This window comes from Periophthalmus magnuspinnatus, chromosome 17 (genome assembly GCF_009829125.3).
Source record: "Periophthalmus magnuspinnatus isolate fPerMag1 chromosome 17, fPerMag1.2.pri, whole genome shotgun sequence".
Taxonomy (NCBI): domain Eukaryota; kingdom Metazoa; phylum Chordata; class Actinopteri; order Gobiiformes; family Gobiidae; genus Periophthalmus; species Periophthalmus magnuspinnatus.
The window spans coordinates 10781812-10807885 of record NC_047142.1 but is presented as its reverse complement, the minus strand read 5'-3'; the positions used below and the strand labels follow the sequence as shown (position 1 = coordinate 10807885).

The 26074-nt window shown below is 37.0% G+C and overlaps 2 protein-coding genes across 2 annotated transcripts; one reads left to right on the top strand and one right to left on the bottom strand.

Moving 5' to 3' along the window:
- Positions 1-1516: 1516 nt before the first annotated feature.
- On the bottom strand, positions 1517-14057 carry rpap2 (RNA polymerase II associated protein 2). Its single transcript, XM_033982879.2, has 11 exons — positions 13927-14057; positions 10771-10816; positions 10175-10289; positions 9923-10087; positions 9753-9841; positions 8938-8973; positions 8021-8864; positions 6701-6801; positions 6487-6567; positions 4989-5057; positions 1517-1755 (listed from the first exon to the last, which is right to left on the bottom strand). The coding sequence occupies exons 1-11, from the start codon at positions 13979-13981 to the stop codon at positions 1590-1592; spliced, it is 1767 nt and encodes a 588-aa protein (XP_033838770.1). The 5' UTR covers positions 13982-14057; the 3' UTR covers positions 1517-1589.
- Positions 14029-25259, top strand: glmna (glomulin, FKBP associated protein a). Its single transcript, XM_033982708.2, has 18 exons — positions 14029-14460; positions 15417-15542; positions 16010-16123; positions 16200-16308; positions 17901-18174; positions 18607-18706; positions 19794-19975; positions 20061-20114; positions 20540-20570; positions 20700-20789; positions 22982-23023; positions 23103-23176; positions 23244-23328; positions 23472-23581; positions 24176-24239; positions 24600-24735; positions 24851-24918; positions 25051-25259. The coding sequence occupies exons 1-18, from the start codon at positions 14422-14424 to the stop codon at positions 25138-25140; spliced, it is 1788 nt and encodes a 595-aa protein (XP_033838599.1). The 5' UTR covers positions 14029-14421; the 3' UTR covers positions 25141-25259.
- Positions 25260-26074: the final 815 nt, after the last annotated feature.

The following is a 26074-nucleotide window of genomic DNA, read 5'->3' as shown; positions in this document are numbered from 1 at the left end:
TGTGTCTATTAAAAATGTATTTCAACTGCACACGTGCGGATAAAAAGTGATTTGTCACAGCAGCAACATTTGTGTTTGTATCAGCACTACTCAAGTAAGAGAAATTGTAGAAGTAACTGTCTAGACAAGACATGTGATTTATAATTTGACTCAGTGGGAAGTTTAACTACCTTTACTCAAGTAATAGTACTATATTTACAATAGTACTATTACATAGTGCTATTACTATTAACATACACTACCAGTCAAAAGTTTGGACACACCCTCTTATTCAATGTTTTTTTTTTTCTTCACACACACACCCCCACCCACACACACACACACGCTCATCATATATATGAAGTAAGATATATGAAATCATGTAGCAAAGAAATAAAGCTAAATAACTACTAAACTTGTTTTTTATTTTTATATATTTTATACATTTTATATTCAAAACAACCAAATATTTAGAAGAAATTCAGTCTGAAAAAGAGAAGCACTGCAGTCATCAATCACATCCCTGGTTTTAAACAACTCAAAAGGATCTACTTTTCTACAGACATCGGCCACCATCTGTTCACCAGTCTTATCATTGTCAGACTACGTGACATTACAGGGCTGTAAACTCCCATATTTAGGAAGTACTCTCAAATACTTGTACGCTTTTATGGTACTGCATAGACTGGGTGTGATTTATTTGGGCTATGGCTTTAAAACAGGGAGGATCTGATTTGGACAAGGCCTCACAGATTGTGTACACATGACTGGCTCCCACATGTCAGCACTTAACAGTACTAACATAGTATCAAGTCTAGAAGAAGTAAGAGACGGTTGTTACTGAAGAATCTTTCTGGTAAAAATGAAGTTGGTTTGAGTTTAAAGCATGAGTTAAGGTTTCATTTGTATTGGATGTTTTTATTTAAAACACATTTTCTGTGTGATTATGTTTAGATTTATGATTTGGTTTAATATAGAAATACATTTTCTTTTTAATGCCCCAACATGTAAGTAAAAGAATGCTTTTTTAATGGACTCAAAAACTTACATGATATGGCATACGTATTTATCTCCTTGGAGAATGTTCCACAGTACGTCAGTTTCATTGGAATCATGCAGGTGATGTGCCACATCCGGAAGGTTACATGAAGTTACTTTAGGTTAGCGTGACAATCAATTTATTAAGATTATTTATTGGCCACTATTGACACTGTCTTGTAATGTTTCCATTTAAATTCATACCATGGCTGGTGTTGCTGAGTGACTGATAAAGTAATAACCATATTTTGACACACAAAACTCTATTGGCTTCAATATCAGAACTGAAAATGTGGGATTAATAACTTATTATCTATTATGTTGTTTATATATGGCATATAATAATAATAATAATAATAATGGCTTACACTTGTAATGCGCTTTACAGGCATATGTTTTAAGATGTACATACACAGTGGTGGTATATCCCTCTGTACTTTTTTCTTATGTATTTGTATTGTATGTATTATAAAAAAAAAGTACTCCACACATAACAAGTAAAAGAATCCTTTTTTTTTAATTGTAACCAAAATCTGTTCTTATATTGTTTAGTGCAGTGTTGAACAGCAGACTTAAGACTGTGATCCATGGCCTAACTGTATGTGAGGTTTAAATAGGAGAACTACGCTGAGCAGGTCTTCCTCCCTGAGCCCCAGCTCCTCCATCAGAGTGCTCAGGTACTGCACCGAGGACGGCTGCTCCAAAGCCCCACGGATCACTGGGGACACTTCAGACAACCTACAACAATGTAAGAGCAAATACAACAGGGTTAGACAGTGTGGAGGATGACGCGATGAAAATTAAAAAAAAAACTTCCTTAAGACAATATAATTTCCAACATTAAACTGTAGTAGTTTCTTTTATATTACCAAGTGACTTTACATCTGTATAATCCCTCAGTCGTCCAGGTAGGTTCCATAGTGGTCCACGGGTGTACACTAGTCTATGTGTCTTATACTTGTTCTGATACAGCTCAACATCATTCTAAAGATATTCAAGAAAGGGTCACATCTGTCCTGTGAATATGAGCTTCAACACTAGTTTTTGTATCAATTGGTATCTGATTTTCGATACTTTTGACAACCATAGCACCAACATGCACAAACGATGCACAAAGGTTTAACATTTTGGGGGCAATCAGACATTTTGTCCCTCTCTCCGCCTGGTGTCCAGTGTCCAGTTCACTTGGGGCTAGGGTTGCACAGGGTCCATGCATTATTGAGAGTCCACACAAAAGGAGGCCAGCGTGGCTACGGCTGCCACCCGCCCACAGATAGGATGCACAGCTAATTATTAATGAGGAGGAGCTACAGAGCTAATGAATCAGACCAGCCCCAGTCAAATCTGAGGGCACATGGAAGGCCTGACAAAAATAACAAAGATGCTGATCCGATACTATAGTGCAACTGTAGCTGTTAACTGCTTACATTAAAGTACAAGGCGAACTGGTGATTTTAAGTTGAGTGAATGGTTGTCTAATAAACAGTACTTCTATATCCAAGGACTGTATGCTTTCTATTCTTTAGTGCAGTGGTTCCAAACGTTTTTCTCAGTGCCACCCCTATTTTACCATTGCATACTTTGGCGACTCCCACATCATCCTTTTCCTACCTCTTCTGTCTTGTAGTTTTTTATGGTTTATAAATATGTTATAGAACAGTAATCCTTATAAAATACTTTATAGAAGCAGTTAACATGCTGTCCCTTCATTATAATTCAAGCTTCCCAGTTTGGACTTCATTTTTAGGTACCTTTGAGGATCCCCTGAGAAACCTTGGGCCTTGACCCAGGTTTAGGCCCAGATCCCCAAGTTGGGAATGACTGCTCAAGTGACTAGTTCTGTTTCTAATATATTTGTCATGTGTTCTGTATGTTAATGTTTGTTGCCACCAGTTATTGTGGTAATAAAGAGCACTCTTTGTTTAGACAATAGAATGTGATTTTCAACATTAAATGGTAGCACTTTCTTTTATATTCCCACGTGGCCCTATATATCTGTGTGGTCCATGGGTGTATACTAGTCTATGTGGCCTTATTCACAGGACAGAAATTAACCTTTCCTGAATAGCATTAGCATGATCTTGAGCTGTATTGAGTGTGTGACTTTTTTAGTATTGATACCTGCTCATATGAGTATTTAGTATTGATTCGCAAGTGATTTTCAATACTTTTGACAATCCTCCTTTGTTTATCTCAGGTGAGGACTTCCCAGTAAAACCTGTGTAAAGTGTGTTATGTGTGGACAGTGTGTGGACAGGGAGGGCTTTATAACAGGCACACGGATCTCCTCCTGCTGCAATCAGGAGTCAGATAAGAGCCACGCGGATCTGAGCCCAAGTCCATATGGCAACGCTCAAACAAAAGATCATTCTACGATTGTACAGAGGAGAAGGAAACCAACAAAGAGACTTCAGACTAAAGCCAGGCCAACTGTGATTGAGCCGGCGTGGTTTGTAACACGAGACCCACCGATGCTCATTGAAATTCTATTGTAAACATTGTGATTTTGACTCAAACTGAACTCGACGCAGACCGAAGGGGTAAATATTTTATACTCGGGAAACAGAAGGACATGATTTTAGCATATGTCAACTTTATACTGGTGTATACGGTGTGTCTAACGATGATGTTATTGCTTTACCTTGAATGTTCCACAGTATGGCATTAAACTTGTCTATCTCCATGGTAAGTAGTAACTGGTCACATTTTTATACAGCACTTTTCCACCTTCAAGGGACTCAAAATGCTTTACATCATCATTTTCATCCATTCACAGAAACATTCATACACCAGTGCAGACAGACACTGAGGGCGAGGGGGGTTAAGTGTCTTGCCCAAGGACACAATGGTAGTATTCATCTGTGGGAGCTGGAAGTGTACTGCCAACCTGTGGGCTAGTGGATCTGACCACTCAACCAATGATGTTTACGACGAGATCAGGATTCAAACCGCCAACTTTCAAGCACCAGTGGCCGACCACTGTAAGAAGGCATCAAGGCATTTTTGAGCTATAACAAAGCCTCTTATTGAATAAATTCAAGATGGAAAAATCAAATTCCATATTGTGGAACATTGTAGGTCAACCAATAACATTTCTATAGAGACAAGACCCCCACCAGAAAGGTTACATAGTGCACCTTTAAATACTTTTCATTCTATATCAGACCTGGACATTTTGCAGGCGGTGAAATGTAGAAACATAAATCTATATACTATTAACTATTACTGAGGATGATTTTTCAGCTAATACGAATATTTGTTTTGCTGTTCTGTTCTGGTAATTGTCCATATCAAGCCATGGCAGGGCCCACATACTGATTGCGACCTCTCTAGCCTCATTGCTTTTATTTCCTCCTTAATGTATTTAAACGCCACGCCACAGATGCACATTTTTCACCATATTGTTTGTGGATGCCAATAATAAAATATTTGTGGATTTACACAAAAAAGTGTCAGAACAACTTGTCATAGGACCACTGGCTTATATAACTAGCACCCCTAATATATCACCGATCCCTAACTATTATTAATACTTTAGAAATGCATATTTAAGTTGATTGATACTTACAAATGCTCTACAATGCCTGTGACTCTATCATTTGATCTGTTAATATGGAGGTGCTGTTGTGATCACAGCCTTTGAAAGCTGCACTCTCGACACAGAGTTCATGTGATAACCATTAAATAAGAAATAAGCCTGAGGACGGCTGCAGCGTCCGGTCAAAACAGACTCCCAGTGGAAAGACTCCGGCCACCACGGCACCACCTCCACCTCTTCCACAGTGCACCGAGGACGCTCTGAGCTCCTCTCATTACTGTGAGTCATTTTGAATTCTTGCGGCCTCTGCACTGCAGTTGCCCCATGTGCAGTCTGAGCACTGAGAATCGAATGTACTGCGTTTATGTGTGACCATAGACTGTGTAAAGACATATACGCATGTATACATATATACAGTCTGTGTGTGACTTACAGATAGAGCAGCACCACGGCGATGAGACACCACTCCGGGCTCTTGTGGATGATGTTTGTGTTGGTAAACCTGGCAACACAACAGAACACTTAGTCACTGCCCACAAAGAACAACACTGGATACACTCATAGACCTGGTACATGATCTGTGCTGTGGCCTGGTGTTTACAACATCTCAAAAACAATCCCAGGAAATACTACTGCACTCAAGTCATTCAGTGATTTAAGAACTGCCCCGAGGAAAACAGACACTACAGACACAAGCTAAAAAGGTGAAAGTAGAGTAATTACTCATGACATTAAAATCTTACATGATGATAATGAACAAGAAGTGATATTCTGATATTCCGATTATTTAATGTTACTGTAGCAAAAAATATGCTATAACATGTCTTTAAATGTATAAGATTAGGTTTAAATGTCAGATCTATGTGAAACTGTTAAGATACCCTTAAAAATACAGATATATCACATCATATCTTTTTTAATCAGCAGCATCTTTTATTTTAAATTATATACTGAGCATTCAAACTTTGCACATCTTCAAAACAACATTCACAATATGACCCATCTATCTGCCAATCTCTATAAACCATAAATAACTTTGTGAACTTTGTGGAACCTTGGCCTCTAGATGGCAGCAGTGCACAGCTGTCATCCACTACTGCTCATGTATATCAGCTTCTTACATGCAACATTTTGAGGACTTTTTCCACATTCAAAAGATGTGATAAGATAAAGATATGCAGCTTTAAATTATTATTTGTTATGGCAATGTTCCTAATTTGTAATAATTTCAAAATCCAAGAACAGACTTTGTGTTTTATCGATTATCTTAATTATCAGAATCCGAATAAGCTTTATTGCCATTGCCAGTGAATAAAATTAACAAACTAGAACTTACTTCGACATTATGGTGCAACTTTAAACAAAGAATAATAATATATGATGAAATAAAAATAAGGGCAGACACTAAAATAAGGTAAAAATAAGACTTCGATACAAATGCAAAAACTATCAGTGCAAGTGGGTTAATTACAGTTGTTTAAAGTGGCTGTTACTTCACTTATATACAGTTACTTCAGCCTGGCCAGAAAAACCCTCCTTTTTCCATTTGTGAAAGATTGATACTTTGCAGTGATATCACAGTAGGGGTGTTCTCCGTGTATTTGTATGGCGGAATGTTCAGACGTTACCATGATAAAGCAATGCCCACATTACAAAACACAGACAAAAACGACTTGTTTAACAGCACAAATCATCTCACCTGTTGTACTTTCAGCTAAGTCAGTTCTTTACTGTTAGATTGTGTTAAAATAAAGCACAGATCAAAGTCTAACAAAGCCTCAGACAGAGCAGTCTCTACCGTTAGCATCACACACCCAGGAAATGTTGATGACATCAGCTGCAAAGTATCAATAAAATAACAAACCCCACTAGAATTGAGTGAAAATTACAGGAGGCTTGTTTATTAAATGAGTGATGCAGTAGTTTCTGACCTGAACGTCCGCACGAGGTTGTTGAGGTCAGTAGAGATGTCGCTCATAGTGAGACCAAGAGGACCAACAATGTTCTTGAGGCTGAGGAGACAAATAACTGTAACTATTAAAAGTATCAACAGAAAGAGGGTATGAACAAGTCATATTTACAATGTTGTATACACATATGTAGGATCAGATAATGTAAAAAAAAAAAAAGTCCACATAGTTTTACCTGGCTCTGAGTTTGTCCACAGTGATTTTCTTCTGGAGGATGTGCTGCGCTTTAGAGTCCACCAGGGGGAGTATGGGCTCTTTAGCAGGCTCAGTGGACTCCTTTAGGACACAGACAATAACAATAACAAAAGAGGAACACAGAAAGGTTTAATGCCCAGGGCTCTCAAACTTGACTGTCTGAGTACAGCAGATTTAAACCAGGTCTATAAAAGGATTATATCAGGTCTAATCTAGGACTAAACCGGGTCTAAAAGTGGACATACGTAATTTCCACTGCAATTCAAAACAAGAAATGATCCAAAGAGGAACAAAAATGTGGATTAAATGATAAACAGGGGCAAGCCCACAAATTGAGGAGATGTCGAAGTACCACATGAATGAGCCTGCATGTCAGCCTGTCATGATAACATTTTTGATACACTAAAGAGAAATATCATGATAAATGATAATACTGAAACTTCATGCCACTGATACAAAGCAAGATGATGCCAGTAAACCTACTTTTGAACCGATAATTAGCCATAGAAGATATTTATTCTATAGTCTAGAGCTCAAGTCTTATTACCTTATTACTAAAAATTTGCAAATATTTACACACAATAAATACTGAGCCCCGAAATATATTGTTCCAGCTTTCATACAGTTGATAGTTGCATGTTTCAGAATTACTGTTTCATCACCGTTTCAGAAGAGTTTTGTTGTGCTCCTCACTTTTTGTGTATTATCTGATTTATTTATTTTGTCTCAAGAAAGATGTGACTATTAGAGAATTTTAACTCTCTAAAAATACTGATTTAAATGGCCAGGGATCTACCTCAAAATGTCATCATATCAAAGGTATCACATTAAAGTTTTTGGGTTTATTCAACATCAGATTTTAATTTTTTTTTTTATTCTATCCATGGTAAATAAGAATGTATTAGGGGTGAATGATGTGGAAAAAAATAGATATTTTCTTCAAGGACACTGTATTTTTAATCAATAGATAAATAAAGTCGTCATCTTCTGAAAGTTCACATTTCAATGTGATTGGTTAAGTCTAGGGCTACAAGGACCTCATCATGCCACTTTGTTTGAGCAGACATGGGCTTTATACACGGATGTCAGTCAGGCCCATTTGAAAACAGCCTGTGACCAGATTCACATCTTCGTAAAGTATTGAAGATGTGTGTATTCTGGATCCCAGGCAAGTATATTATATTTTTAACTTTGGACTTTTGAGTCTGCCATAAAGATCGATTTAGCTATTGATTCATCAAATAAATAATCCCTCATATTTTCTTATCTTAAAATAGAAATTCAAATGTAAATCAGTTACCAGGTTTCCCTGCTTGTCTTCTTCAATCTCCCAGGAGCCTTTATAAAACTCCTTTACTTTCAACTTCATCAGCTCCATCTCCCTCTTCAGTGGCTCATAGTCTGGTGTCACCTTGGTTACTCCTCCTCTGTTTACCTCCTCTTCATCATCAATATCATCCTCATCCAGCACCTCTTCCTCCTTCTCTCCCTCCATAACCTCGCTGAATGACATTCCCGCTGAACGCTCAGATCCGTACAGAAACACCAGTGTCTCATCCGTGCCCCATTCATTAAGTGTTTTCTTTAAGTATTCCAAAAGGTTTTGTTGAATTGAATCAGGTTTTGATTTGTGTTGTTTAAGTAAATTTCTTAACCCCTCTGCTCCTTTCTTACTCATTCCAACTTGAGTTATAATTAAACTTGTATTCTCTATTTCATCAGGTGGGAGTTCTTCTTGCTTTCTGTCAAAATTAGAATTTTCCGTCTTAGAATTGATGTTTGATTCTGCATTATTCTCAGACAAGCTACACAAATGTAACCGTGTTGTAGCTTCGTCCAGTGACACCGTATTGCCATTTACTTCTTGTTTATCATTTTCTTTCAGTTTCTCATCACAGGCCACTGCACTTTGTGTATTTCTGTCATTACATTTTGGTAGATCACCCCAGTGCACTTTGGGACCAGTTTTCTTGAAGACCACACTTGAGACAAAGTCCTGCTCGTGTTCACTATCATAGCTGTGGTTTAATTCTTCAGGTTGTAAACTGGATTTGTGAGGGTCTATTTGGGTGGGAAGGGGGTTCTCAATGTCCTCTTCTTGCAGATGTCTCTCGGAAAGCTTGACTTCTTCACCGGAGCTCCCACTGGACACAGAATGGTTAAAAAATAAGACATAAAATATGTGTCAGGTGTATTTAAGAAATATATATTCCTTACTTGTCTCCTTTCTTCAGTAAAGTTATTTTCGATGGGCTGTGGGAAAAACATTTGCTAAAACTGTTAAGTGCCTGAACACAGCAACATTTGTCCTGAGTGTAAAAACAATTGTGCCTCTTGGAACAATGTGGCTCATTTGAAGTGATGCTAAGAGGTGCAGGAGACGTGTGCCCTTACAAAAAAAAACAAACAAACAAAAAACATATACTGAACATTCTAAACTCTTAAAAATATTATAAATTGAACATTTTTGGATTGTTGCTGTTCTTGTATGCTGTTCTTCTTCTTCTAAAAATTTACATTGTGGCCTAGACAACCTAAAATGTGTTGTCCACATATGAGGATGCCAGGTTCTAGGATGTTAAAATTCTCTCTAAAACACTGTAAGATGATGTAGAGAAATTAATAGTGGTCACACTATTATATGTATTTGTTATATTTTAAAATAATAGTTTGAACACTAGAATACATTTTTAGATTTTTTTAATCTTCCATGAACAAAGGTTATGCACTTTTCCTAAAGATAGATTCTCTGAATATTTGTGAGTTCACAAACTTGCTATAAGAATAATATATAATATATTGTGTAAGTAGAACTATTCAGTTATACTCTTACACTGATCAGGCACATGAAAGTTTCTCTTTACTGTAGTTTATGTAATCATACTTATATATATTTTTTTTTTGTCTGTTTGCTTTTTGTTGGATGGAAAGAACTCCCTTGAAAAAGAGATGATGCATCTCAAGGGGCAGTCAAAAATAAAGGTTTCCTTGTGTGTAATAGTTTTGTGTGATTTTTTATAATTTAGACTCACCTCTCATGTTTCCGCAGCCAAAGGGGCGTCTTTGATATTTGCACCTCGAACTGCTTAGATGCTTTATAGCAGAAATTACTGCAATAAAACTGTGGGAAAAAAATGTTTTTTTTTTTATCAATTTACAAAAATGTCCACTTATGTTTTTACTGTTCAAAAGTGACACTTACTTTGCGTTCTGTGATGTCATACACCTTACAGGTCCTAGTGCAGATTTTGTACTGTTGCGTGGGGATCTTTCCAAGTTTATTTGGACAAATGGGATAGCCACACAGTTTGGCAATGGACCTCTCCTCTATTGTATCTTTGTAATTGGCAGGAGTAATGAACCATGCCTGAAAAGGAAATAAAGACAACATGAAATTATCCCTAAAATATAAAAGCTGGAGAATACTGTGGAGATGTTGTTGTGATAAGCATACACAATCTATAAGAAAGTCTTCAGTCACACTGTCTTCCAAGAGGCGCTCTACAATCTGCAGGGCTCTTTTTTCAAGTTCAACCTTCTCAAGCAGGGCTTCTTTCACTGCCTCCCTCCTAGGACAAAAGAACAAACCAATTCATTCACACAAATCCAAATATTATTTTAGATATGTTGTGATTGCCTAAGCTTCATAATGAGTAGGCCTGTAGTTGAGTAAAGAAATTCTTTTTCAAATAAAGACGTGTGCTGCCGATCGATTAGTCGACTAAGGGGGGCATGGCAAAAGCTCTCAAAACTATTTTACATTTCTATGTATCTGACCCAAACTGAACTCACAAGACTACACCCGCAACTATTTATGCAGAAAAAAAAATACTAGGAAACAATGTATTTATATAAAGACAGATTAAACTTGTGAATCTGACTTTTTAAATATAAATGAAAAAAACAAAAATAACCCACTCACTAACTTCTTCTTTTGTGAACTGATACAAATTTGTCTACTAAGACTCCATCAACTGATTAATCGACTAAATGACTGATGGCCTACAGCTCTAATAATGATATCAAAGAGTGAATTCACTGGGACATTACCTTCTTGCTTCCTCCTCAGCGCTCAAAGCTTTAGACTTTTTTGCACCTTTGAAAAGAAAAGCATGCAAATGAACATATATATATATATATATATATATATATATATATATATATATATATATATATAAAATCACTTAATACTAAACAGTCATTTGGTTTCACTTCCACTGTAGTTCTGCTCCTTCAACCCCACTGACCACCACTAGTATCAGTTACACATTAGGGTTGTCAAATCTATTTCTTTATCAAATACTAATCAATACTAAAACTAGTATCAAAACTAGAAACTCTTTTGAGCAGAATCGATACTAAAAAAGTCGCATTCACAAAACAGAAATGAACCTTTCCTGAATAGCTTTATAAGACAACAAAGATTAATGGTCTCCCCAACTAGGTTACACGATGGAACCTAGTTGGGGCTTGCATCGAGCCACCAACCTTTGGACTTGCTCTACCACTGAGACACAACTACACATATTGTATTATACCACTGTGAAGTTGGCTTCACATTGGATTTTGAATATTCCTCTCTGCAACAACAGCGAGAGCTTTCACTGACTGTGCCCCGCTCGCTCTAGCACGCTGCGAGGAACCGTATTCTGAAGCGGGGCTAGGTACACTGATTAGGGACCTTCAAGCAATTAATCCCTTAAAATTATCAAACACCACTATGAAAAAAAAAATTCACACAAGAGAAAAAATATTATATGTATTGCATACATACGTTGTATCAAACATTTTATTTTATTTTAATCTACTTTTTACGGTTACTTAAATCATGTATTTTTTCCATGTCACGTGACCTAGAAACTTCAAATCAGGTTATTTATACTATTCCTGATCCCCAGGTATCATTCACAGCTTTTGTCTGAGAATTAACCTTTAGTGTAATTTTCAGGATTTTTTTCCCCTTGAAAAATCTGTGATTTTTTTCAACAGCTTCTAAGTTAGGTGACATAGGAACACCAAACCAAGCCCTATTCCCCAGGTATCACACCCACCATTTACTTTCCAGAATTAACCTTTCGCGAGACTTTTAGGATTTTTTTCAATAGCTTCTAAGTCAGGTGACCTAGGAACCTCACATGAAGTTATTATACACTGCCTGGCCAAAAAAAAATTCACCAACAAAAAACAAGGTCACATTTCGTAATATTTGGTTGTCCCGCCTTTAGCCTTGATTATGGCAAACATTTGCTGTGGCATTGTTTCGATAAGCTTCTGCAATGTGTCAAGATTTATTTCCATCCAGTGTTGCATTAATTTTTCACCAAGATCTTGCATTGATGATGGTCGAGTCTGACCGCTGCACAAAGTCTTCTCCAGCACATCCCAAAGATTCTCAATGGGGTTAAGGTCTGGACTCTGGTGGACAATCCATGTGTGAAAATAATGTCTCATGCTCCTGATCCACTCTTTCACAATTTGAGCCCGATGAATCCTAGCATTGTCATCTTGGAATATGCCCGTGTCATCAGGGAAGAAAAAATCCATTGATGGAATAACCTGGTCATTCAGTATATTCAGGTGTCAGCTGACCTCATTCTTTGAGCACAGACTGTTGCTGAACCTAGACCTGACCAACTGCAGCAAGCCCAACCTATTTGCTTAGTTAAATCCAGGTGGCGACTTTTTTTTTTGGCCAGGCAATGTAGCTGCCCTATTCCCCAGGTGTAACCCACACGTTTCCACAATTAACCTCTGCTTGTGAACAAGTCTCTCCATGGTCTAGCACCAAAGTACATCTCTGACATGTTAGTGCCATATAGACCATCTCACACTCTGAGGACTTCAGGGACTGGCCTCCTGCTGGTGCCCAGAGTCAGGACTAAACATGGAGAATCAGTGTTATATATTTTGACCCTCTCTGGTAACTGTAGTTACGTATTACTAAACGCACAACATTGTATGTATTAATGCGCTGTGACACCGAGTCCTCATGTGTGTTCATGCCTGCCACACGAGGTAATAAATTCCGTTGTTCCAAGATTCCTTCTCTTCATTATCTTACCTAAGAAGTAAGGGGAGATATAACAATCAGCATTTCAGTTTTATGCAGCTAAAACCTGGAACATTCTTCCTGAAGATGTGAGACAGGCCTCTACTTTGACAATGTTTAAATCCAGGCTCAAAACAGTTCTGTCTAACTGTGTATATGACTGAAAGGTTTTTATTCTGCATTTTTCTCCTTTAATGTTAATTTTATCATTATTATTTGTGATTATTTATATTTTGATTTATAGTATTGTGATTTTAATGTATTTCTTACTCTGTAAAGCACTTTGCATTACCTTATGTACAAATTGTGCGATACATATAAACTTGCCTTGCCTTAACCGCTTGTGGGATTTTTTTTTCATGAAGTGTTTTTTTTTTTTTATAGCTTCTAAGTCAGGTGACATAGGAACCCTAGGCTTGTCATGATAACAAATTTTGAAGTGTGATACATGGCATATGTAAATATAGATGATAAACGATAACACTGAAACTGCAATACTGCAATAAATAAATAACAAAATGTAACACTTAAGTATTTGGTTTGTGTCTACAACGACTCATAGCAGTTCATAATTCGACATTCTACAGCTCAGATCTCATCATGGTACAGAGGAACAGCCAAAAATGTCAATGTCAATGTCAATGTTAATGTTGTCAATGTTAGTGCAAAGAAAGAGTCCTCACAATCAATACTGACTCCCCAAAATTATTGTTCCATCTGCTCAGTATTGAACAATAACTCGATATAGTGTTCATCGTGACAGGCCTAAGGAACCTCAAACTATGTTATAGTTGTCCTATTCCCCAGGTATCAGGCTCAGGCACACCTATACTGTATCTGATATCAATCAGTGTAAACAGAGCAATATCATTCTGGAGGCAATAAAAGTCTGTTTAAGTTCATGAAATTAATACTGTACCATTTTTATTTTTATTTTGAAGATAAACCGTATATTCTGTCCACATTTAGCTGGCAAACAATGTAATGAATTAAATTCGTTAAAAACATGATGATAGCTTTAGCTTTCCAAATCGTCAAGACGCGTAGGTGACGTGGTGTTTCCACGTATCACATAGTTGTTCTGTGATACGCGTTAGTTGTTAGTTAGGCATATACATAATAATAATAATAATAGACACTTTGAAAGCTCATCGTACCCTTTTTAGACGTTTTTAAGATGCCAGAAACGCTCGTCTCCTCTCTCTCCTCCATGCTGTTTCTGTTTGGGAAACTTTGACCCGTGACGTTTTAACTACGGCAAACCAAAATGGACAATCTCTACACACCCGGCAGAAACGGCGTGCTTACTTTATCCTAAGGGTCTTTATACATTTTGGCTATGATTTAAGTCTGGTTCACGTATATTTTTCCAATTATGACTATCTCAAAATGATGTGTACCTTTAGTATAAAATATTAGCGCGGTGAATGATAAAAGGCAAATATAGCTTAACGGCTAAGCTAATTTCTAACGCGAATCATTCATTCTGCTTTGTTTACATCGCGTTTTCCAATCTGTACTTTCAATTTATAGATCGCATTATTAACCAGATTTTTGATAATTAATGATGACTCTATGGTGTTGTATGTGAGTGTAGATCTTTAAGGAATAGGAAGGTTTTGATTGTGTAAACTAACTAGAAAATATCAGAAATGGCTTTGGAGCAGCTCAGTGAAGTGATCCAAAGATGTGTAAGTCATTTTTTTTTAAACCTATATATTACCTAGAGATGATTTAACTATGAACATCAATATAACATCTGGGTTTTGTGGAAAAGTCTAGGAAAGAATGACAAAAATGTATGAGATAGTAATGATGCTATTCATATTACTTTAGACTAAACACAAATTATAGCTGCCTATATATATAATATGCCTATATGGTGACCACGCCACAATTTTGACAAAAAAGTTACTAAATCAGCATGTCAGTAGAAAAAAAGTAGACATTTGAATTCACTGTTAATTTGTCAATGTGTTTATTATCATAAGTAATCTAGTGTTCTGCCTACTAAACTCAGGTCATTCAGGTCAGATCATTCATATATACAATAAAACAGTGTTTATCAACTGTGGTATGTGTACCACTGGAGTGACATGAGCTCTTTCAGGTGGTACAGCCCTTCAGTTTGTGGGTTTGCCTTATTTTGAGAGAATTGTATCCACTTTTGTCCTCCTTTGGGTAATTTCTTGTTTAGAACTACAGTGGAAATGAAATTATGTCCATTTTTAGACCTGTTTTAGCCCAGGATTTGACCTGGAATAGTCCTGTTATAGACCTGGTTTAGATCTGGTCCATTAAAGTTTTTTTTATCTTTACTTATTGTTACTCGGGTAAAAGTACACTGTGTAACATGGGCTATGCCATCTGCTTTTCTCCATGGAGATGTTATAGCTTTGTCTGGAATGTTCCACAATATGGCATTAAACTTATCTATCTGGGATTTACTCAGTTACAATTTTTTTCAATGCTAAAACATATCTTGTGTCCTTTGAAATGTTTAATGCTGTTCTGTGCAACATTCCAGAGATTTTCTGCTGCCTAATTAAGCATTCACACGTAACTGCATCTACAATTATGATAATGTATAACATTCTGTTACAATGAGTTGCTACATTCAAAACCTCTCTATCTTCTAATTTTTTAGCAAGCCCTCCCAGAAAACTCCTACACCTCTGAGGACTACGATCTATTCACTGTCGCAGGACGAACTTGTATCGAGGAGGGCAACAGTCTGCAGCTGCTCAGCATTGTGCTTGATGAAAAGAACCAGGTGCATATTCATATGCATTTATAAAGATAGTGTTGTCAATTTAAAAAAATTAAAAGTCAATACTAAGGAATAGACTAAATACTAAGTGTTGAAAATCACAATGAAATTCTGTTCTTTAAAGAGTGTTTCAGTATTAAGTAATAGTACTTTCTTTTATATTTCCGTGTGGCCTTATATCTGTGTAATCCCTCAGTTGTCCAGGAAGGTTCCATAGTGGTCCATGGGTGTATACTAGTCTATGTGGTCTACTTGTTCTGATACAGCTTAAGTTCATTATAAAGCTATTCAGGAAAGGTTCATTTCTGTGCGGCTGATGTGACTTTTTTAGTATCGATACCTGCTCAAGTAGTTTAGTTTCAATACTAGTTTTAGTATTGATTAGTATCTGATTTTCGATACATTTGACAACCCTAAAAGATAGTGTAGGAAGAGCATTAGTTTAAGCATTGATCTGTGTTCTTTTTCAGGAAATAGTGCAATGTATGGGCTGGAACCTGCTACCTCCTCTGGTACAGGTGTTACTGAAAAAGGAAAACAAAGATCTACCTCACTGTCTGGCTGTTTTCAACCACCTGATTGAGGTTTATCAAGCAAATAATAAAATATGTACAGTATATGGTGAAATGATTTTAGACTTAATTTTGCTGTATTTTTTAGGTATGTCGGCCTAAAGAGCTGTTGATTGGTTTGCTGGAGCAGTTGGAGCACGATGACCCAGACACCACTGCAGAAAGCCTCCATCTACTGCTTACACCTCTGCAGAAAGGTGATATAAATGCTATTCTGTTACTATTTTTCAAATGGGTCTTATGATTATACTAAAAGGGTCATTTTTATATCTTTAAGAACAGACAGTTAAGGCCCATAGAGCCCTTCAGTACAGAAGACAATAATTGTGAGAGAAGAATATTATGCGCATTAAAGATCCTATATTATTTGACTATCGTGAGCTTTTAGTCATGTTGAGAAGTTGTTACCTCACCAAAAACATACCCTGACTAATATTTTGTTTCTTTCTCACATGCCAAGCAATCCTTTATTATTAGTGTGTCTACATCTCCAAAGCTCAAAATGCTCTGTTTTACCTTCTGATGTCATAAAGATAAGATAAGATAAGCCCATTAGTCCCACAGTGGGGAAATTCCAACAGTTAAAGAACAGAAGGAAAATGGTACATGCAATAAAACAAGATAATTGATAAATAGCTTAAAATAAAAAAATGATTTCAGAAATAAACTAAAAATAGACTCTAATGTAACATCTCCATAAAGTGACTTGAGTATTGCACATAGGTGTGGTTGAATGACACATGTTCAGTGTTCATTGTACAGTCTGACAGAAGCAGGAAGGAAAGACCTGCGAAACCTCTCCTTCACACTGTGAGGGTGAATCAGTCTGTCACTGAAGCTGCTCTCCAGGGCAGACAGAGCGTCCTGCAGGGGGTGAGACTCATGGCCCAGCATAGAAAAGACCTTAGCCAGGACCCTCCTGTCCCCCACCTCCTGCACTAAGTCCAGAGGACTGCCCAGGACGGAGCTGGACTTCTTGATGACCTTGTCCAGCTTCTTCCTCTCCCTCTCTGTGATGCTGCTGTTCCAACAGACCACACCATACATAAAGCAGTAGTTTACAAGTTAACAACTAACAACGTGCTCTTTTGTTCATTAGAGATGGGTGATTCCAGATCTGAAATTAACCAAATGATTCAAGTGAAGGTGTGCAGAGTTTAAAAAACACAGTAAAGGATTTCCTGTATTAACCACTTAATGACATCACAAGGTGTTTTTGTTTGAGAGAAAAACTCAGCCTAAATATGCAGTTTGGAGTGTTAAACATGTGTGAACGACACGAAACACAACTTCAAGTATGTGTTTGATGAGGAAACAACATTATAGCATAGATCAGAAAAGAGTATAAAATGGGCCCTTTAAGTTTTTGATATGGTTCGATATGATGTTTTATTAGTTTTTCTATTATTTTGACAAGCAAAAATGAATCCTTAACATCAGAACGAATTAATCTCTTTTGATGTTAAGACTTTATTTATCTGTTGAACTACAGCTTTAAAATTTGGAAATGTTTAGTATCAATACCGGGGACTTTATATGATGCGTGAATTGTCAAGAATACATCTCGATACTAATACATTGCATCTTCATAAAGTTTAAGCTGTTTTCATGTTGTGGTTTGGTCTTGAGATTGAGTTTTAGTGGCACAACATGTACATCATAGTTATTAACTGAACTTATTGTGTTAAAAAAGTATGTTATTGTTGTATGCCATTGCCATATTCAACATATTAATCAAATATTAAATGTTTTATTATATCATAATGTAATTGTGTATTTTATCCTTCAGTGCTGTTGAACCTGGGCGTGCGGAAGGCCTCCTCTCTGGGCATGGCGCTCTCCTCAGTGCTGGAGCAGCTGTGTAAACTGCCTGTGCCTGAGACCACAGAACAGGAGCAGGATGACGTATTCTCCCTGGGCCAATGCTGCTCCGAGCTCAGTGCTTTCATACAGCCCTTTGTGGAGGAGGCTCAGCACAACCACATCAGGGGGAAAGACAGTGCACAGATGATGGGAGACCTGCCACACAACGAAGACGAGCTCAGGACTGAACTGCTCAAGTTGTAAGTGTTAGAAAATGTCCGTGTTTATATGAGGGCTGCACAAAATGAAGTGTCAAAGCAATATTCAGTCGCTATATTATTGAGATGAGATGAGGTAAGATGAGAGAACCTTTGTTTGTCCCACAATGGAAAAAATCCAGTGTTGCAACGCACAGTTTAAGAACCAGAGAAAAGAGCAAGAGAATAGAAATAGGCACTCATAAATCAAGTTCAAACTTCACTAAAGGGAATAGTTTCATTGTTTTTGTGGGATGGACATTAATCCTGCATTGGCCACTCCAGTCCAACTGTCCAGTCATTACCTACATTACTCTCTCCATTGACAGTCGTCTGTGTGTGGCTAGTGTGGTTTACAGCTATGTCAAATCACTGTGCACCTGTTCACTGTAGAGGAATCTGATATGGATAAACATTGATTATCTTTGTGTGCAGCTGTATGCAGGTTCTGAGCCGGCTGCTGTTGGGGGTCCAGCTCAGAGATATGGACACATTACCAGAGTCTCCTCTCAGGGACTTTGCCTCCAGCATTCTGGTAAATACTAAAACATCCATAATGCCCCCCTTAAGGTTCTATCTGCATTATCGTTATTTAGGTTTAAAGTTCTGATCTCATATAGCACATTTAAACGGAGAAATGTGTTTTTCCCATAAAAATCTAAATAAAGGCCAACCCTCCAAAAACTTGATAATAGGTATTCAGGAACAAGAATCTATGAACGCCAGATAGAACCTCATAACCCTTGTGGAATAAAAAACTATCAGTAGCGTGTGACAACTTCTCTAATCTCTTGTTTATACATGTTTTTGTATTTTTATACCAAGGTAAATTATATGGTTATATGGAAATGCAGTTCTAGAGCTTTTATGTGCAGTTGCTGTTTGACTCTGAAAAACTTCAAACTTCAAAAAATCTACTTTTGTTCATAAGCACTCAAATGTCACAAAACATTTTTTTTTTAATGCAAAGGAAATCTCTATGAAATATCTCTATGAAATATATGAACATGATCCTGATTTTGCTACCACTGTTTTCAACATAAAATAATAAAATAATTTTACCATGTGGTCTTATACGAGCTCTTACACAGCAGATTAAATACTTAAAACTATTCTGCAAGGTCAAAGCTCGTCCTGTGTAATTTTCTCATTATTAGTTCAAAATCTTTCATTTCACAGAACTCCTTTTTGTATATTACACAAAATTGACTGAACTTTAAGCCATGTTATACTGTTGTTACCTCCTCAAATATATACCTGGAGTGTTTGAGTAACACTTTATTATTAGTCTGTTACATCAAGCTCAAAATGCTCTATTCCACCTTGTGATGTCATGAAGCCATAGTTTTCAAGTTAACTACTACCTTTTATCTTTTGAGCTGACATTATGATTCTAGTGATGTCATGTGATAATACAGGAAGTGCTCCACCATGTTTTTAAACTCCATACACCTTCACAAGGTGGAACGGAGTGTTTTCTGTTTAAGAGAAAAACTTGTGTGTTAAACATGTGTAAATGAAATGAAACACAACTCCGGGCATGTTTTTGATGAGGAAACATTGTAATAGATCAGAAAATAGTGTAATATAGGCCCTTTACATCGTCCTGTTGTATATTCTAGCTGAGTCTGCATTCCATCGGAGACTCCCTCCCCGCTCTGGTCCACCGGCCTCTGCTCAGACACAGGCACATCCCGGGCTTTTTGGAAGAGGAGGTGCGATATCCCAAAGAGTCTCTGGCCTGCATAGCTCACTTGCTGTTTGTGCACCACCTGCTGGCCGACATGTTTCCTACAGTCTACAGGTATAACACCACCCAAACACCAGGCACGCAAAAACAACGTGTAAATTAAATATACAGTACATCTAATATATTTGTTGTGTGGCAGCCCTGTGTACTGTCTGCGGGCTAATATGGAGCACATCTGCCTCCTTCTGTCCAGGTAATTAAACTGCAGCAGATTTTAAATGATACAGGCCTTAATACATACAAATAATAAGTATAATATAATAATAATAATGTAAAATTGACTTTTAACAATATTATAATGGTGTTCCTCATCATGAACTTACTCAAAGTTGTATTTTGATAGCGATTTACATTGACCAAAATGTGAAAAAAGTTATATAGGTCATGTTTTAATTAATACTAAATACTCCCCAAAACATAAAAATTTAATTTGAATTACTAAATTTGCTATGGATATTTCAATAATCTCTGCTCATGTTTTAACGTTTATTACAGTACATTTTAGCGTGTTTAATTCAAAATTGTGTAAAAGTAGGCATATTAGCTAGGAACAAAAAAGGATTATTGTTTTGATTTAAAATTAATTTTACAAACTCCATAATGTACCTTGTCATTTAGAACTGAGGAGTCCAGAATACAAAAAGGACTGGTGAGTGGGACACATTTTACTAAGAATGAAACCTGCCCCTTTGATATTACTGCTAGTCTGAAAAGTTCTTTCTTTCTTGACCCTCCACTTGTTGGTTGAAGATATACTCTTGTTTATATCTTCCCTCAGGAGCTGTATGAGAAGACCCTTGTGCGAGTAGAAGACTGTGGCCTCCCTGTGGATCTGTTGGAGATCAAGAGCTTCCTCTCTGTGCCTCAGGTCAGCTCCCCTGCACCATGTCCCAGTGTTGGGAAGTAATTAAATACACAGGGGAGTACACATGAGGGGACAAAGGGGTCTGTTGTCCCAGGCCCCAGGGTTTTAGGGGCCTAGAATTGGAACTTCATTCTATTTATATACCGGTATATTAGAGTGGGGCCCATGTGAGGTTTCTTGCCTCACATGGGGCTTCTTCGCGAAAATTCTGTCGACGGGCCTATAAAAAAACGTGTACAGTAAATGCATAGTCAGAACACTAAAACAAACGTGAGTAACTGTTGGTGTTATTCTGAACACAGTTACTGTCTTAAAATCAAAGGACTCTGTGGATTTCAGATTGTACAATGTCATGATGGCTCTCAGATGGGGGCAAGAGACAGTTTTCCTATTAATCACATTGTACTTTGCCATGAAATATCTAAAAGGTAAATTTACAAATGTTGAACCTGGTCATTTCTATTTGTGTCTAGACCCAAGAACTCACTGTATTACAACAAAACCTGCATTTTGAAACTATTAATTTTAGCTGTCCCCATCTGTATTAAATAACACTGGCCTATAGAATGAATCTAAAACCCAGCAATACATTTTTGTTTGCACAATTTAGACTTTAAACCACCTGGTATTAGTTAGAAAAGTGAGTTCATGAAGTAATACTATAAAGACCCTGGCCACCCCTTGTGACTGACCATGACGAGCCTCTAGCTTATCCCCACGCCCACAATATCAGTGTATATGATATATGTTATTACTCTATTCATTCCAGTGAGTCATTTTCTTACATTGTCATACTTGCAAGTTTGGAGAGAGAGGAATGTCCTCATTGACTTTTTTGTTCAGTATATTCTGAGAAATATGTCTGTGTCAAAGTATTGGGGGCTCATATGGGCCCCCAATACTTTGTCTATGACAAAGTAAAATTTTGACCCCATTTAAATGTTCAAGGGAGCGTTGTGGAGCTATTTTATATCATAGCCCAATAAATTGTATATCATTACCCTCAAGGTGTCAATGTGCACAAATGTTCCATTGGGTCTGACTCAGTTTGCCATTGCATAACAGAGATATGAACAATTTCATACTTTTCAAACTGGCCACAGTCGCAGGATTGCCACACCTACATTAGACATTTTATTAAAAATGTAAACAATCTGGACAGCAGAGGGGGTTATGGTACTTTTATTATTGTTGGTCCCGTTTCAAGAAAAAAAAAATATAGGAGGAGAAATCAACAGTATGACGTGTATGTTTTCGTAGGTCCCAGGCCTCTCCTGATATGTGTAACTTCCTGTATTGTTTAGGGCAGGGCCATAATATACATTTATACTTGGCTTGACTCTGTCTCTACAAAGTTTTAAAAACAATATGGTCATCTTCTATACCCGTAATGTATTTTGAATTTGAGCTCATCGAGTTCAAATTTTTGGTACCAGTTAGTGGCATGTCTGGTCTTGTTTACTACTTGATTTTTTTCATTTTCTGGGCTCAGCCTTGTTCTTGGCTTGGGCCTAATTAATAACTTTTCTGGACAAAAGCATATATTATATCAATATGGCCGACTTCCTGTACGGTTTAGGGCGAGGTCATAAAATTATTTTTTTGCATGTCCTGACGTGTTGTATTTTTTGTGCTCAGTTTCAGATGTTTACGTTGGCCCCATAAAAATCAAAGTTTAAGGTGCACTACAGAGTCGTTTTTTTTGGGGGTCTTCACTCAAAGTTAGAGCTCATCGAGTTCTAATTTTTGATACTGATCTATCTATTGTTGTCCATTTTCCAGGCTCCAGACGCTGTTTTAATTAATGCCTCGCCGGGACGTTGTCCTTGGCTGGGGCCTAATAATAATGATTAATAATTTTATTTTCATTATTATTTTTATTTTATTCATAATGCACTTTGAGATGTGAAACATCAAGTGAGTTTTCATCTCTATTTAGTAAGAAATAAAGTCATAACAAACCTACCAACAAACATAACGCTGTTATTGCACTATAATATACTGCGTTAAGTATCCTATTCAGAACTCAGTACTCTGATTGGCCCATGTCATGTTTATATTATGCAGATATTTACAATTCTGTAACTAAATGCATTCAAAGTATTTCCAACACTGCCCTATCCTAAAAAATTATGTTTATATTTATTAATTTACCATAACGTCATGTAAGAATGTCTCTGCTTTCTCTGTTTCAGAACTTAGTCAAAGTCATGACAATATGCCCACATCAGAATTTGGTGAGTGCTACTTTTCACTTTAAATCTATTATTTTTGTACCATAATCTTGTATTGCTAATAATGAAATACTTGATCCAGAGAAGTAAAGGTCTGAAGGTTTTTCAACTGAGCATCGACAAGTTTAACACAGAAGCCAAATATAAGTTCTTCCAGTAAGTGTTTTTTATATTATTATAAAAAATGTTTAGTGAATGTCCAACATTCAAATGCGTGTTTTAGGTTAATGCTGAAGACCAGTAATCACTCAGGAGTGGAAGGATACATTATCAAGAATATCAAGAATCAGATCGACTCAGCTCTGAAGGTACTTTTATATATTATATTATATTTTATAAAATATTTAAGATACCGCAAACTAGAAATGTTTAAGTTTAGTAAGTGAAAATGAGCATAATGAGTCATGTGCATTAAAATGTCACTGCATAAACTAACTTTCTGATTGTCCAGGCAGGGGGAGGTAATGTTTGGTTCGAGGGGCTGCACCTGCTCCCTCTACTGCGCTCTGTGCTGATGCTCCCGGATGGACCCGAGACCGACCTGCTCCAGTACATGGACAGGTGACTTTTTGTCTCTAACTTTTAAATGTGTTTTTCAACTCTTGATTGGTGGATAATATTCTTGTGGTATTTTGAGCTTGATATACACGACCAGTCAAATGTTTGGACACATGACACACATATAGAACATAAACTAAACTCAAAATAACTCCAAACTTGTTTTAGATTTCAGATTGTTAAAAATATCCCTTTCCTTTGATCATTGCTTTGCACTTTTGCCATTTCTTGACTCTGACAAGGCCCAGCTTTGAAGTGAAAACTATTTCAGGAGACTTCATCATGAAGCTCATTGAGAGAGTGCCAAAGGTTTGCAGCCCTGTCGACAAAGCAAAGGGTGGATACTTTGAGGTCTTGAATAGTAAATATAAAAAAGATTGAGTTATTTAACTTTTTTTTCTTTGTTGTATAATTCCATATATCTTTCTTGTTTGCAGTATGTATGACAATGTAGAAAACAAAGAAAAAAAATACTGAATGAGATGGTGTGTCCAAAGTACTTTTTGGCTGGAAGTGTATGTTTTCAGTTACAGTAAAAACTAAAATTCTCTCGCACCTGCTATATTGAGTCATATTACTATGTATTTATTTTGATAGAATAATGGAGTCTCTGAATCTGCTACGGTACCTGGTCATCAGAGACAAAGTCACGGAGAACCAGGTGAGAGGTCTTCATGGGCATGTACAACACATGAGTAGTAATCCTGTGCACGTGCAGAGGGGTGTGGTGCTTTATTGTCCCATTATAAATTGGATATGGGATATCCCATTTATAATATAATGGTTAGACCCTGTAGTTTGCCCTGATCTGGAACAATGTCACTGGGGGCCTTACTGAGGTATCAATAAAAAGATTAGACTACCTGAATATTTTAGAAAGACATTCATTTAAGATAAATAAATGGTGTTTGCATGTTTTCCTTGTGTCTGGTTAGGATTCCATTGGGTGAGGTAGTTTCCCATCTTCCTAAAACAGACATGATATTCACCTCCTGTAACTTCTCTCTCTCTCCCTCTTCAGACAGGGATCTGGACAGAACTGTATAAGATCGAGGACACGTTCCTGAAGCCGCTCAGAGTGGGCATCAACATGTCCCGGGCCCACTACGAGAGAGAACTGCTCATCACCAAAGAGGACAAGAAGACCAAGGCCAAAGGTACAGGAAAGACACTTAAATAATGCCCCATGTATCTGAATAATTTATACCCAAAAACATGAGTAAACTCTATATTGATATTTGACTAGAGGCATTTATGTGTACTGTTTTCCAGAGCCATCCATTTCTGTGTCAGTTGGAGATGAGAAGCTGCCCAACATGACGACAGACACACACATCAAGGTTAGTCATTTCAGTGAAGAAATATATACCATATATTTGAGGAAGGTCCATAGTCATAATTCCACAGTGGTGCAACTTGTCTGACTCCTCTGTGTGCTCTTTATAGTTGAACTGACTGTTTTGTTGTTTCAGGCTCTGCACTCAGCACTGCACACCTTTGACATGATCGAGAGCGTCCTGGTGCGGATTGAAGAGCTCGTCGATGTAAAGGAGAATGTTTAAACGTAAACAACAAGATCAGTTTAAACCAATATCATTTGTTATAGCCGATTATCTCTTTGTATTTCTACCAAGTTAAAAGGTTTTGAATAATTGGAATAAATGAGTCTACACTCACCTCTAGCTTTGGCAGTTTATCGTAAACAGTTTTTCATTTTAATAACACATTATAATAATACATTACACAGACAGTCCCACCCATATCGAAGCTAGCTCCTCTCCTGGGAGTAAGTTTCCCTGTCATTTTACCCATAGACTTTAAAAATATTGAAATATTAATTTAAAGACACAATGGAGGCTAACCAACCATGTAGTAACAAATATCCTTGAGTTTGGCTCAAACTTTTCACACCAAGTACCAAAGAAAACATTTGGCTTTAAGTACCACCAGATCTAAACCAAACTGTCTATAACACATGTCAAAGTCAAGGCCCGTGGGCCAAATGTGGCCCACAATGTCATTTTATGTGGCCCATGACAAAGTAAATTAAAAGGTATGACTGTCTTAAAATGTCACTTTATCAAGAGATACAGTTAAACAGCCATTTTTTTCATGTTTATGCAAATCCATATGCAATATTTATAACTTGAATAAGTAATAAATACAGAAACTGTTAATTAACAATATTAAAATGTAGTGACATTTATCTTACAGTTACCTCTGGCCCTTTGAGAGCAACCATTTTGTTGATGTGGCCCTTGGTGAAAATGAGTTTGACACTTCCCATCACTGGTCTATAACAACTATTTCAAGTCTAATCTGAGACTAATCCAGGTCTAAAATTGGACTACATCATCCACTGTAGTTATAAACAAGAAATTATCCAAAAAAGGACAAAAAGTAGAAATGATGAAATTAGGCCATAACCCACAAACTGAAGAGCTATCCCAGTACCACCAGAAAGAGCTCATGTAAATACAGGTATAAACAACATAT

Coding starts and splice junctions, on each gene's coding strand:
- rpap2 (XM_033982879.2), bottom strand. CDS start 13,981: ATGGAGGAGAGAGAGGAGACGAGCGTTTCTGGCATCTTAAAAACGTCT. Junction 9,842..9,922: donor ATGACATCACAGAACGCAAA/GTAAGTGTCACT, acceptor TTTTTCCCACAG/TTTTATTGCAGTAATTTCTG. Junction 1,756..4,988: donor GCCGTGGTGCTGCTCTATCT/GTAAGTCACACA, acceptor ACATTGTTGTAG/GTTGTCTGAAGTGTCCCCAG.
- glmna (XM_033982708.2), top strand. CDS start 14,422: ATGGCTTTGGAGCAGCTCAGTGAAGTGATCCAAAGATGT. Junction 23,024..23,102: donor TATGCCCACATCAGAATTTG/GTGAGTGCTACT, acceptor TACTTGATCCAG/AGAAGTAAAGGTCTGAAGGT. Junction 24,240..24,599: donor ACAAAGTCACGGAGAACCAG/GTGAGAGGTCTT, acceptor CTCCCTCTTCAG/ACAGGGATCTGGACAGAACT.